At 42.5% G+C, this 14,769-nt stretch overlaps 1 protein-coding gene across 1 annotated transcript in view; it reads left to right on the top strand.

Annotated features, from left to right (window-relative positions):
* bach2b (BTB and CNC homology 1, basic leucine zipper transcription factor 2b) overlaps positions 1 to 13,205 on the top strand; it is a 30,885-nt gene extending 17,680 nt beyond the window's left edge. The window contains exons 2-5 of the mRNA XM_058080118.1: positions 3,305 to 3,559; positions 7,278 to 8,786; positions 10,597 to 10,803; positions 11,702 to 13,205. Coding sequence (XP_057936101.1) covers positions 3,317 to 3,559; positions 7,278 to 8,786; positions 10,597 to 10,803; positions 11,702 to 12,172 — 2,430 coding nt within the window. The 5' untranslated portion in view covers positions 3,305 to 3,316 and the 3' untranslated portion in view covers positions 12,173 to 13,205. The remainder of the gene's footprint in view (positions 1 to 3,304; positions 3,560 to 7,277; positions 8,787 to 10,596; positions 10,804 to 11,701) is intronic.
* The last annotated feature ends 1,564 nt before the right edge of the window (positions 13,206 to 14,769 follow it).

Raw genomic sequence — 14,769 nt, 5'->3', positions numbered from 1 at the left:
ATGCTGACTCATCGCAGCATGCGGGGGGGAAAATATCCCAAATAAAATCACCAACTCACAAAGTTGCCAGAATGAAAAATTCACCTTCTTTCTTGACAAAAACACCCGAGGCAGGCAGAGCAGCACAGCCTCAGACATTTGGAGCAGCGAATGGAGTCTATAGATAACCCAGTGTTTCTATCACATGGGCAGCGTCTTACCATATAAGACAGCAATATGACTCACCCTGCTCACTGACCTACTATGTGGGAAGTCATGATTCATGCATGCTGCATTTAAGCAGGCAGCGGCCGAAAATACTCTGGCATGTCATCACACACACACACACACATATCTGGCTTGCTCTGTCATACTCAGCCACCCTCAGGCAGCAATAGGATCAGACGCTGTTGGTAACAAATGGTGGGAGACATTAGAGAGTTGTGGAATAACAAGATGACGGGATCGGTACTGACACCTTTCTGAGGTAACGCAAATGTATGCACACAACTTTTTGAACACTTGACTTGACTGACCGTATTTGTATCGACTGTAGAAATGTCACAAGGTGATGTGTCTTAGATGTTGTCAGGGGCTTGAAATTGATTCCATTTTAGTCATGCCTTGTCTGGTGTTTCTTTGCACACAACACACACCTGATCTTGCAAGAATTCACATTTTGCACTGTTGGGTCGTAATGAGGTTCTAAGCAGAGCTTCAAAATGCTTTTTGCAAACAAGTTAAAGTTCTCAAAAGTTGACCATAACTCAAATAAAACCAAAAAGCCCCTGAAAATAGAAATACCATTTTCAAGAAAGGTCTAGTCATTCTTGTGAATCTGATGAAAAAACCAGGAGGATGGTGGGAATGTTGCTGCAGGTGGTGAAGATGGCTTCGCGGAGGACATCCACTGTGTGGATCCGATCCATGTTTCTAAACATCTCCTCCACACGTCCCCAAATGTTCTCAATTTGTCCCAGATGAGGGGAATATGGGTGGAATTGAACCCTGGTCTCCTAGCTGTGAGGTGTGCGGGCTAACCACTTGACTACCATGCAGCCCCAAAAGAGTCAATTTTAACATCAAAATATTATGAGACTCATGAAACAAAAATATGTATTCGAACGAGGAAAAAGGTCACAGTTTTACAAGAATAAATTCAATGTTATAGAGGTTATGTTGTAGGAAAACTAATGCCATTTTAGTCGCATTGTCACGCTGCGCTGTGACATGTGCTTCTACCTTGTGTTGCTGCTTGGGGGTACGTCTGGGCTTCGTGCTATTTGAACCCTTACTGCTCTCCTTATGCTTTTGCAGACGCGGACCTTCCCTGAGTTGGGCGGAGCTACCAGACGGGCGCAGCTGCTGCCAATTCATCCCAATTTCCGGTCTCCCTCATTAGGCACTGAGCTGCGGCAGGAGGGTGCTGGATTATTCCTTTGTGGACGTGACAGACCAGCTCTGAGCTGTTGCCGTGCTCCTGTACCGATTCAGCACTGCTTACGCCTCTGCCACGCACCCTCCTACCCGTCCGGTAGCCCGCATGCCTATAGGACTGCGTATTGTCTTTTGAGGTAATTTGTGTTGTGCCTGCCGGCACTTAGTCACGGAGCCCCCTCTTTTGTGCTCCGTCGTTTTTCGTTACTCGTACCTCACTCACTGGACAATTAAAGACTTTAAAGACCTTACCTGAGACTGCTGTGTCCTGCATCTGGGGATCAAACCGCCGCGCACGCGCCCTAGCCTGACACGCATAGAAATATTAAAGATTTTTTTTATTTAAATATATATATGTGTGTGTGTGTGTGTGTGTATATATAATTTAAATATTTTATTTAATAATATTTAATTTTTGTTTATTTAACAAAACAAAACAATGTTGTCATTTTTGGAAAATTATGGTTTCCAAAAATGGTATTGTCCGCACCGTACTGGAAGATCTGGATTCAAATCTCCGGTGTGGATTTTGCATGTTGCATTTTATGTAAAGGAACATAATAATATGGACAAAAATGATTCATGAAGAGAGTGTTACATATTTTGAAAATGTAAACAATCAAAACAACAGCAAAAACCTTGGAAAGAAGAGACCTTTATAAGAATAATGGTCTTTTTCACCTCCTGCATATCATAAAACTGGGATGCATGATGGATCTTTTATTTTTCGATTCCTGTCAAAAAACATTTGTACAGTAGGTGTGTTGTTCTTATCAAATGGATGACATGACATGCACGCTCTCCACAGTCTTGCAAGCATGTGTTGGACGTGGGTGTCTTGCATATATTATCTCAGTATCAATACCACCAACCATGACCTTTTTACTGCTAGAAAGGTTGTTTATCTGTAGCGCAGGGAATTAGAAGCCTCTGCTCTGAAACTTTCAGCGGTCACAGTGGAAATCCCCACAAAAGTGCACTTGCAGATGATCAAAGCGTCAATATTCATTTACAATCTGAAACAACAGACAAACACAGTACTTTGTTTTCTTCACAGTAGAGAAATGATATCAGTAATTTAACTGCACAGCCTTGCCTGGTCCGGTGGTGGTGCCTAATTGTGCTCTAGTCTGATTTAGAGAAGATGTTGGGCTTGGATATACTTGGATAATCTTCCATCTTGACAGTCAGATTCATGCATTCATTCAGCGGAACATTAAAAATATCTTTAAGGCTTATCATGGCTGCAATTAATGATTATGTTGTTTTGATTAAACGAGTATTTGGAAGAATAACATAACATAATGAAAATGATTACATAATATTATTGGGAAAAATAACATTGTTGTAGTTGCATGAAGTTCACATATTAAACAAAAAAAGTTGAAGTTTAAAGTCATAATATTATGGAACACCACACCAAGAAAACAACAATTAAAGTTGTTATATTTGGGAATTTTACAAGAAGAAAGTTGAAATAGTTGGAACATTTACAACAGAACAGAAATGAAAACAAACAGCAGTCCTTTTATACAAATGTGGTCAAAATATGAAGAGAAAAAAATCAATAACGTTGACTCATGTCAAAATAATGTCTTTTAGTAGCATAGAGTTGAAATATTCAAGAAAATTTCTGCCCTGTATTTGATCAGGAAATGTGAAAATTCAGCCATTTTTACTTATATATGTTATTATTATGTTAGAAACATACAGAATATACATTTATAATATTTTTAACATCATCATGACAGCTCCCCTGACCGCACTGCACTATTGGAATTGAACAAAGAGCAGAGAAGGACAGAGATGTTTGGATCACGGATCCGACTGTAGCGCCCGGTTAGCTTGACAGGAAGCTGACTAACTCTTGTTTTGCTTCTGTTTCCAGGGCGTGAGCGGAATGTCCGCGGATGAGAAGCCTGAAGCCCCCATGTATGTGTATGAGTCGACGGTTCATTGTACCAATATCCTCCTCTGCCTCAACGACCAGCGGAAGCAGGATATCCTGTGCGATGTGACTGTCCTGGTGCAGGGCAAGGAGTTTCGCGGGCACCGGGCTGTGCTGGCCGCCTGCAGCGAGTATTTCCTGCAGGTGTTGGGAGGCCAGACGGAGAATGGCTTGGTGCTCAGCCTTCCTGAAGAGGTACGTCCGTACACGTTCAACGCGATGCAATTCAGAATAGAAAACAATCGTTCAAATTCTGTTAACATGCATTAGCACAGAGGGTGATGTTATGGATATTATTAGCATTCATTGTTTTTTTTGGCGTGATGCTGTTTTTCATTGAAGCTTTGGTTATTAGGCAGATACCATGGAAACTTGCTTAGGCCCTGTCCACACGGGAATGCGCTTTTTTTTTGTTTGTTTTTTTTTAAAAGGCCTGTAAGTCCACACTGTGTTGCATCCATACAGGAACAAATCCTTGGGTGAAAATGATATGTAATATGATATGTAACACACAAGGCGCACCTTTGTGTGGCACTATGAACAGACACGCCGACGGAACCATGTGACACACCAAACCATAGAAGAAGAAAAAACACATGCACATAAGTCAGTCATCTTCCGCTTTCCTAGGCTTGTCTAGACTTAATACAAAGTGGAATTACTTCTGCGAGTCATTTTGGAGCTTCAGACAACAAAATATCAGGAGAAAGTCGACTGAGATGAGTCCTGACTGTGGAAATATTCAGATATTATGTTGGCAAAATATTATGTTGGGAGTGACCAGGATGGATAGGATCAGGAGGAGTACATCAGAGGGACATTACAGAGCGGTGAACGAGACAGGATTGGAAGTGCACATGAAGTGCTTTATGCACACTATAAACCTTGCAATTCCACCTACAATGGTGTTCCCAGCCTCACTCACTCGCTGGTGAGATATGGTTGTTTTGTCCATCAGAGTTGGACAGCTGTGGCCGTGTTAATGTCCAAGCAGAAACTGTAGTAATTCTACATTTGATCAAACTTGCTTAAGATTTGTCAGATCAAAACATGATCACTGCATATGACTTCTATCGAAACATTGTGATTGCTGCATCTATTTCACTACTTTTTGGCTTGGTTCACAAAGCATCATGGGAATTATTGTTAATAATAAATTTACATGCGGAATTAGAAAACATTTCAAACCTGCATTGTTTGGTGACTCGCTTAAGTAAAGTAATAAATAAAATAGTGAAGTCGGCGTCTTGTAGTACGTTGACACCCCTGTACTAGAGTAGAGTATCACCTGCATTATCCGTGGATTTTTCCTTCATGAGGTTGCTGGTAAGAGCGCAGTGATTGCATATGGTGCAGGGCACGTACGTGCATATAGAAGGTGCACCCCTGCAAGCAGCAGCGATTGACAGGAGCTGAAAATAAAGCCTTTGGTACGCACAGCACTTCCATCCTGATGCTATGCTGCTGTTTAGCAGCAGGGAGTTGGTCCATCCTTCTCATTCCAGCACACTTCATGCACACCTTCCACACAGCTTCTGCTGTGGAAAGTCATCGGATTTTGGCCAAGCTATGATTTAGTACCAGAACTGCAATCTTGTAGTAGTCATCCTTGTTTAATGATTTAAAACGCTTACAACACATTCTTAATACATTCTTATGTATTAACAGCTAGTAGCGTGATTAGTCAGGTTTATGATCCTCCCAGCTTGGAAATGCTTTCCTTGATCAAAAATACAATTCCTGTAATAGATGGACCCAACTATACACATATATAAGAAGTGTGTATCATTACATGAATCATATAGCGTATGAGGGATAGTGGTAAGTATTTGTGTATACACATTGTGTATGTGCTGTGCTCATCAGTAGAGCAGATAGAGCAGTCAAAGCTTTTACCCTCCCCCAGTCTGCCAGACACAAACCCCCGCCTCCCCCTGACTCTCTCTCACACACACACACACACACACACATACAGACACACCATCCCCCCCCTCAATGATATTGAGTCAGCAGCTTCCTCTTGACAATAACCGAAACGTGCTGTTGGTCTGTTCGTTAACTGCAATGTGCTGTAAAGCAGAACACATTATACAGTCTGTACTGTACATACTACAATCATGTACTTTATTGAAACTCAATTATATTATATATATATATATATATATAATATTGCAGCCCAGGACTATAATATCTATGAAAGCGTACTGCACAATACTGAAAAACAACAGTGGGCTGCCTGGAACTGTGACGACTCAGGAGTGTACCTTATTAACAGGTATTAAGTCTAAATGGAAGGCTTTGCTCTATCATCCCGCACCACATGGCCACAACAGGAATAAGCCGGGAGTCTTACAAACCTTCAGGCTTTGCAGATACTTCACCTGAGGACACTGGATAATGACACAGAAGGCGGGTCACGCCGGTCAACGGCTACCGGTCTACTCGCTGACAGTACAGTACAGTACAGTACATCAGGACATATAGTGCCCAATGTGCAGTGCAACACACACCTAAAGAAGAAAAATTGAATTTGTTCACCACAAAAGCAATAAACAATTATAATATCAATTATAATAAATAATTTAATTAATTCATCTTCTACCGCTTTTCCTCACGAGAGTCGCGGGTGGTGCTGGAGCCTATCCCAGCTGTCTTCGGGCGAGAGGCGCGGTACACCCTGGACTGGTGGCCAGCCAATCACAGGGCACATATAGACAAACAACCATTCACACTCACATTCATACCTATGGATAATTTGGATGTGGGAGGAAACCGGAGTACCCGGAGAAAACCCACGCATGCACGGGGAGAACATGCAAACTCCACACAGAGATGGCCAAGGGTGTAATTGAACCCTGGTCTCCTAGCTGTGAGGTCTGCGCCATGCTCGACCGCCGTGCCGCCCTATTCATTTCATTATTAGTCTATTATTCTTTAATTATTACCACCGTCTAAATACAGTTTGTGACACTATTAAAGCCCTCTAGACATGAAATAACAACCCTATAGTCACCTTTTCTTTTATTATGCAATATAGTAGAAAAGTAGGACATTGAAGAGATAATAAATATGACATAAATAAGACTCGTGCTTCAGTGTTTTGCTGTAAATGTGTTCCAGTGGCACAAACAGGAAGTGATGTCGGGGTTCAGAGTTGAGTTTTAGCTTGGCAAGGTTTATGGCTGCGACAGTAGCTCGTGTTGGGGATTACTTTTTGTGAGATCATTCAAACCTGCAATTGTTGTTTCCGCAATCAGGTCTGGTGCTTATGTGTCTTCATTTAGTAATTTCTATGTTTGAAAATGCTTCATTTAGGCCAAGTAAAATGTAAAATATGCTTAAATATCTATTTTTTTCTCATCATAGGCTGTAGTCAACAATGAAACAGTTTTTATTTATTCCTAATTTTATTAATTAATTTATTTTATTTATTTTGTATTTTGAAAAGACATGATCAGTTTTTGCAATTTGATATTAGTGATTTTTTTTTCTCATAACATTATGTGTTTATTCAAAATGTTCTTCTTGTAATATTATGACTGTATTTGTTATTTTTCCCCAATGTAAGTTCCATTAGATTGCAACCCTTTTACCTTAATATTACATTTTTTCTGCTTGAAAATGCGTCTTATAGGCATAAGATTTGCCTAAATATACTGTACATACAGTATTTGTAAATATGCTGTAACAGTGATAGCTTATGAATGAATTTATTTTGAAGGGAAGTGGCGCGGGACACTGAAATATTTTTGTCCAATTTTCTGATGAATCGGTATGAGAATATGTTGCCGGTTAAACAGCTTGACTTTTGCAATCTAATATTTCCAACATCTAACCTTGTGTCGGCGGTCAGGCTGTCTCAAAGCAGTGGCTGCGTGATGGTAATCCTGGCAATTTCCCTGTTTTTTTTCAGGTCACCGCTGAAGGATTCGCCCCATTGTTGCAGTTTGCCTACACTGCTAAACTGTTACTCAGCAGAGAAAACATTCAGGAGGTCATCCGCTGTGCCGAATTCCTGCGCATGCACAACCTAGAGGACTCGTGCTTTCGTTTCCTCGAAGCTCAACTGCGTAGCGAGGAGGACACCTTGCTGCGCGGCCGCAAGGGAGCCGCTGATGCCATCAACTCAGAGGATGAGAGCATGCAGTCAGAGGCGGAAAGGCCCTCCTCCCCCAGGATGCAAGGACGTGGCGACGGTCTCTCTTCGTTTCAGCACCCGGCCGATAATTGTCCAGCGGTGACGATACCTAGCAGCTTGGCAGATGGCCGCTTGGACTTTGATCGACACCGAGGATCGGACCTGCCACGATGCCCCAAGTACAGGAAGTACCAGTGGGCTAGCAACAAGCACAACAATGACTTCTCCTCACACAGCGGTACCTCAGGTTTTCCAAGCACAATAAAAGAGAGCAGCATCCGCGGGGGAGCCAGCGGTCAGGACAGGCTGACTTTGGCGCAGATCAAAGTTGAACCGCAGGCAGAGGAGGAGGCCGTCTCGTTGTGCCTGTCAGGGGATGAGCAGGACTTCAGGGATGAGGATGGTGTGACGGCCATGGAGATGGATAGTCCCAGGTCTGTGGAAAGAATCAAGAGAACCAAGTCCCCTTCCTGCCTCAAAGCCTTCTTCAAAAAAGGAGCGGACCTCCCCAACCTTCCCAACACATCACAGCAGCTTTTTGCCAACATCCTCGGCTGCCCCCAGGACAAAGTTAACTCTCAGGGAGAACACAAACAAGACTTTAGAGCTTTGACTGGGAAGCTGGGTCTGTCCTTAATATCCCCAAACCAGAAGGACGGTTTCCCAGCTAGTATGTCCCTGAAGTCATCTTCCTGTGATGAAATCTGCAAACAGGAAGTGGAGCTGGATCGCCGAAGTGTCATATTTTCCTCAGGAGCCTGCAATCGTATCGGAACCCCAGCCCATTCCTACCCTGGTGGGAATTCTTTGGAGATGGAGCTCTCTGAGCACATGCCAAAGGGAATGTGGCCCGGTGCCAGCCAATCCCTCCCCACCTGCCAGGCCTTTTGCCCCAGCACCACCTCCGCCGATCCCCAACTACCGTGCCGCCCCCGGCCCAACACCAGCTGCCCGGTTCCAATAAAAGTGTGCCCACGCTCACCACCGTGCGAGACACGCACCAGGACGTCCAGCTCCTGTTCCTCTTACTCGTATGCGGAGGATGGAAGCGGCGGTTCTCCCTGCAGCCTGCCTCAGTTTGAGTTTTCTTCCTCCCCTTGCTCCAACATGGCCCGCTGTCTCAACGTGGATCAACAGGAGCAAAGCGGAGGGGATGCTCTTTTTAACCAGGGCCAGCCCAAGATCAAATGCGAGCAGTCCTACGGCACCAACTCCAGCGACGAGTCGGGTTCTTTTTCAGAGGGAGACAGCGAGTCCTGTGCGGTACAAGAACATGGTCAGGAGGTGAGTGGACATTGTCATCGTTATGTAATCAAACATTTCTCGGGACTGCTGATCAATTTGGATGAACTTTGAGAGATCCGTTGAGCCCGTCGCTGATGATGTTGACTTAAGTGTGGTGGAAATATCCTACAATAGAAGCATAAAGAAGCATACTCTGGTTTCCTCCCCCATTCCAAAAACATGCGCACTGTGCCCTGTGATTGGCTGACCACCAGTACAGGGTGTACCCCAACTCTCGCCCGAAGACAGCTGGGATAGGCTCCAGCACCCCCGCGACCCTGGTGAGGATAAGGATAAGGATATACTGGTTAAAAAAGCGGCTAAAGTCAGGCCTTCAATATAAATAGTAATAGTAGTAAAATAATAGCACAGGAGGCAATCTGGTCCATGGAACACCAGAATTTGCCTTATTTTCCTTCAAGTTCCTTTATTTTCAAATGGCAGCATCCCCGGTGTGAAGCTACACTAAAGTGAGAGACTGGAGTTGCATTTCTTACTTTCCTCTTCCTTCTGTGTTTGATTTTGTTCTTCCTGAGTTGCCGAGGCTGCTATCGGCAGAGATGAGAGGGCGCCGCTGCTCCTCTCATCTCTGCCAAACCTTCTGGGTGTCTTCCTCCGCTGCTGGCCTCGCCACCTAAAGCTGCACTTCCCTGGTGCATGCTGATATGCTGATACCACTGGGGCGCACGGCGCCTGTGATGTATCATCACAAGACTTGCCATCACCTGAGGGAAAGAGATCAGCTTCTTGTAGCGCCACAAGACCAGGAGAAAGCGCACACTGGCTTATCCCGACCGTCTGCAGGAATCACCTGCTATTGATTTGCGTCATGTTGACAAGTCGTTGCCCCTCCTCCATCTGCTCTTCTGGCACCTTTCCATAAGTCTTCTTGGATCCTCCTTGTGCAGAATGCTCATCTTCTTGGCGCTCATGAAGGCTTATTGTGGGATTGTTTCCTGTCATCTATTTTGCCATCTTGTGGTCAAACGCTGTATTACACAAGCAAGTACTCTGATTCCAAAGTTGGGTGCTTATGGACGGCAGAATGCATTTTCATAAATTCTAGGGGCTTTTAAAATGATATTAGATCCCAGTGGAACACTATAGTACATGGGTTCTTAACCTTTTTGATGTTGATGTCCGATTTTTCCAGTGCAGATTGGCTCGGGGCTCATTAAATATTAACACTGTATAGATTTCATTGATCTCATTCATTTGTTTTCAATAATAAATCAAATCCACTCACAAGTATAACAAGCTAACAAGCTAACAAGCTAAAACACATGATGAAGTCAGGATCGTACTTATGTCAAAATGTAGCCTTTTGTCTTCATTTGTCCGTTTGAAAAACGCATCCATTGCTAGTTGTAGTTGGATGTCTTCTTCTGATCTTCTGTGAGCTTGTTAAACAAGCGACTGACACATTAGCGCCACCATCTGGTCGGATGCTGCACTGTAACTGAGCGTCTCCATGGATAGCATACAGTAGCATAGCGGCTAGCCTAGCTCTAGCTTATTTTGGCAAATGGGGCGAAAGATTTTATGGTTAAGAATCACTGCTATTGTACGTTATGTTCGATAAAAGACACCATCAACTTGTGTACTACATGGTAAATGTTTAAAAAGCTTTTTCACCTACAGTATATCCCATAGCTGAGCTATACAAATACTGTATATACATGTACTGTATAACTTAGCAATGTGTTAAATAAATCTAATAATAACAATAATAACAATAACAATAATAACAAGACTTTGTCACCTACTTTAACATTGAATCTGTCTGTGTGTTTATTTTTGGATTGTCCAGGTGAAACTCCCATTTCCCGTTGATCAAATCACAAATCTACCACGGAACGACTTCCAAATGTTGGTGAAAATGCACAAATTGACCTCAGAGCAGCTGGAGTTCGTCCACGATGTCAGGCGAAGAAGCAAGAACCGTATCGCTGCACAACGCTGCCGCAAGAGAAAGCTGGACTGCATCTTGAACCTGGAGTGTGAGATCCGGAAACTGGTGAGTCCCTGCCAGAACTCGTCATCATCTTATGGGGGCGACACGGTTCAGGTGGTAGAGAAGGAGGTTGCAAGTTCGATCCTCTGTCGGCCTGTGATCATGTCTGAGTATCCAGCGGCAAGGCACTTAACCCTGATGCTAAATGTGCTAACGTTGTCAAACCGCTCATATATTATTTATATTATTATTCATACTATTAGTAACGTCACTTTTTGCTCTTTTTATTCTCATTATATTATGGCTTTATTCCTGTAATATTTTGACTTCATTCACGTAAATGTGTCATCTTTTCCCCTCTAATTTCATTCTGTGTATTTTTATAATATTTAATCTCTATGCTACTCCAATGGCATTCAGTTTTTTCTTGTATAATAACATTTTTTCTGACTTTGTTCCCATAATATTTTGACTTTATTTTTTTTGTAATATTATAACTTTTTGCATAATCTAGTTTTCACAAAATTTCAACACTTATTTGTTGTTTTGTTTGTTTTTCATATTACAAAGTTAATTTAAAAAAATATTTTTTTCTTTAATATTTCAAGTTTATGTTACTAAAATGACATTATTATTATTTTGCCTTCTTGTAAAATCACTGCTGATTTTCCCATTTTTGATGTTGTTTGTTTTTATTTTGGCTGCACGGCAGTCGAGTGGTTAACGCGCAGACCTCACAGCTAGGAGACCCGGGTTCAATCCCACACTCGGCCATCTCTGTGTGGAGTTTGCATGTTCTTCTTGTGCATGCGTGGGTTTTCTCCGGGTACTCCGGTTTCCTCCCACATTCCAAAAACATGCTAGGTTAATTGGCCACTCCAAATAATAAATAAATAATAACACATGTAAGTAAAAGTTTAAGCTCCCCACTAAGTGTGTGTGTGTGTGTGTGCGTGTACAGGTGTGTGAAAAGGAAAAGCTTCTCACGGAGAGGAACCAGCTGAAGGCTTGCATGGGAGAGCTATGGGAGAATTTCTCCTGTCTGTCCCAGGAGGTGTCCAAGGACGTCCAGGTGAGCCCAGAACAGGTCCAGGCGTTGCACCACTACTGTCCGGTTCTACGAGCCACCAACTCCACTGCCAGCAACAATGCCGCCTTTGACCCCAAGCCTTCTACCAGAACCAACACCGCCAGCATTGACCTCACTGCGCAATCCGACTCCCCTGAGCCCAACTTCCATGGTTCTCCCGGGCCTTTGGATGGGGAGTCCGGCTCGGCTGTCAGAAACGGGGCAGACAAAGATACGAACGGCCAAGACCCCACCGGCTTGTACACGGAAAAATCCAACCAGACGGTGACGGTTGATTTTTGCCAGGAAATGACGGAAAAATGTACAACCGATGAGCAACCACGGAAGGACTCCACAAAGTAGTTTGTGTTTTTTTGTGTTTTTTTTTTTTTTAACTTATTGAACGATTCTCCTGCGACAAACCCTGTTTCTCAGGGTGGCTGCGACGGCCAGCTTCTGCCAGTTTTCACTGAAAAACAATATTTGTAAGTATTTATGTTTTTCTTCTTGTCTTAACAGCAGCAATACTGTTCTCAAGGTGTTCTCTCACCACACGTGGGGCGCTTCTCACCAAATCCTTAACAATGGTGCTACACGCCCCGCCCCGGCAGCATCTTCTATGGCCACAAAACACACAGAACCTCATCCTTTTTCTTTCAGCAGCATCGCAGCCTTTCTCTTCCGCAACGCTCCCATTCCTTCTCCATCGGTCTTCTCTACCTCTACCTGATGCTTCTTCTCTCGCTTTCTGCTCTTATAGAGAGGCTTTTCATCCACAGCTACTCCAAACTCAGGAAAAAGAATCCTCTGAATGTTCAACGTACTTCATGAAGAATGACAACACGGCTTTTGTACGCAAGGAGGTTAGACATTAGTAAAACATGTTTATATGCAAAAAAAATGTGTCTGGTGTTTGTATTTCTGTACAGGCTGTAAACATGACATTCCCTTTTGCCTACCTGAGCACCGTACAGAAGGTAAAAAAAAAGCAGAGGATTGGTGGCAGCGACATATTTAGTCCCTCTAACCAGCAATACATTGTATTTGATTGTTGTACACAATGTATGTATATAGTACTGTGCAGCTTCATGGACCGATGACTGGCAGGTGCAGCCTTACATTTTTTTCACCAAGCATACGCAAGATCTCACCATCTCATGTACTGAACCCCCTACCCCCCCTGCCCCCCCAACATGGAGCATGTTCTTAATTCTCAGGAAAAATCAGCTTGATAGACATGTTGGCACAAACGTTACAACCCAAGCTCAACCTGTACAAATGTTTTTTAAACCCTCCCCCACCCCCCAAATACACACTCGCTGGGCGTAACGGGGCTCCGGCTGTATTGTAATATTCATAATATTTGATTGTTATCCTCATTTACATATTTACATAACCCAACGAATGTCAGCCAAACTAACTATCGGAAAATTCAAACCACTAGCAAAAAGCAAACGCTCCCAGGCCAGCATAAGTCATGAATACAGTCATCCCTCGATATATATCACCATTTCAATATTACCTTTCATTCATAAAGACTCATTCATAAATGATAGTAAGTGAAAAATATTGAAAGACAAACTATATATCCTATTCTGGTCACATGACGTTAGCTTAAAAAAAGGTTATCCTCAAATTCTGTGTGGAAGTGCTAAGTTTCTTTGTTTTTCTTACCCACTCCACAACTTTCTTAAATTTAGAATTAGTAAATTAGTGAGAATTTGTCAATTAGCTAATTAGTTAGCTTGCTATGCTTGTGGCGGCCGTTATGTCCCTGCGGTGATCCTGTGCAATTTGATGTAAACAATAAATAATAGGTGACTTTTGGGATGATATTTCATGCTCTAATAATGTATAAAGAATTTATTTTGAAAATCCTAAACCGTTTTCTATGCTCTTAACTACCAAAATATTACATTTATTAATATTGAATCCCAATTTGCGGAAATTCGGTTATCATGGTCGGGTGTGGAACCAACGAGGGATGACTGTAACTCCATGAAATCAAGACACGTCCAACACAAATGTCACCTAGCTTGAAGCTAACGCTAGCCACCCCAAACTGACAATGCAAAAAATGGGCGTTACTAATTGAAATGTGGAGGCGGGGTCTCGTTTGTGTTGGTTGTAAGCTTTCCATCGACATCCGTCACTCATTCAGATCAAAAGTCATCTCTTGGCTCAGACTTTAATGCAGAAGCGTTTTGTTTTTCGATGGATGTTATACTTCTCAGTATTTGTAGAAACTATTTGTATATACAGTTAGTGGTTTCATTTATTTTTATTACTTCACATTCACCCTGAATATAGGAAACACAGTGCAACCTTGGTTAGTGTCCGCTACGGTTAGCGTGTTAATTGGTTAGCATCGAAAATGTAAGTCACAATTTGCCTGCATTCTCTGGTTAGCATAAAATATGGCACTCGTCTTGTTGTGTTGTTAATACACTGCATGAGTCTTAATGTATTTTTATCGCAAAATGTCCTTCCTTGTTAGCATGTTATTAGCTAGCTAAACAAAAATAGCAACCGGACTTGGAAGTTCAGTCATCCATCTATGATGTCATCAGTGGTTGACTCTCAAAATGTAACACAAGACACGTTTTGATGGTTTTGCAAGGATTTACACTGATTACGTGACGGTTCCCAAAGACACAAAGTGGCAGCGAGATCGACCACCATCACCTTCCTGTTTTCAGTTTCATTTGCTTTGTGCGTGTAAAACTATAAAAACATGTTTTGTGTTACATTTTTGACTTTCTGGACCGGATTAAATGTATTTACATTTCTTCCGGTAAAAAATTGGTAAACACACGTTTTGGATAGAGTCTTTTGGCTCGAATGAATGAGGCTAACCAAGGTTCCACTGTACGTGAGTATTCAGGACGTTTTGAAATGGTTACAAATACTCCAAGAATACGGTTGAAACATTATGTAAGTTACACATATTTTAATCTTAA

This window comes from Doryrhamphus excisus, chromosome 1 (assembly GCF_030265055.1).
Source record: "Doryrhamphus excisus isolate RoL2022-K1 chromosome 1, RoL_Dexc_1.0, whole genome shotgun sequence".
NCBI classification, from domain to species: Eukaryota; Metazoa; Chordata; class Actinopteri; order Syngnathiformes; family Syngnathidae; genus Doryrhamphus; species Doryrhamphus excisus.
This window is presented reverse-complemented; position numbering and strand designations above follow the sequence as displayed.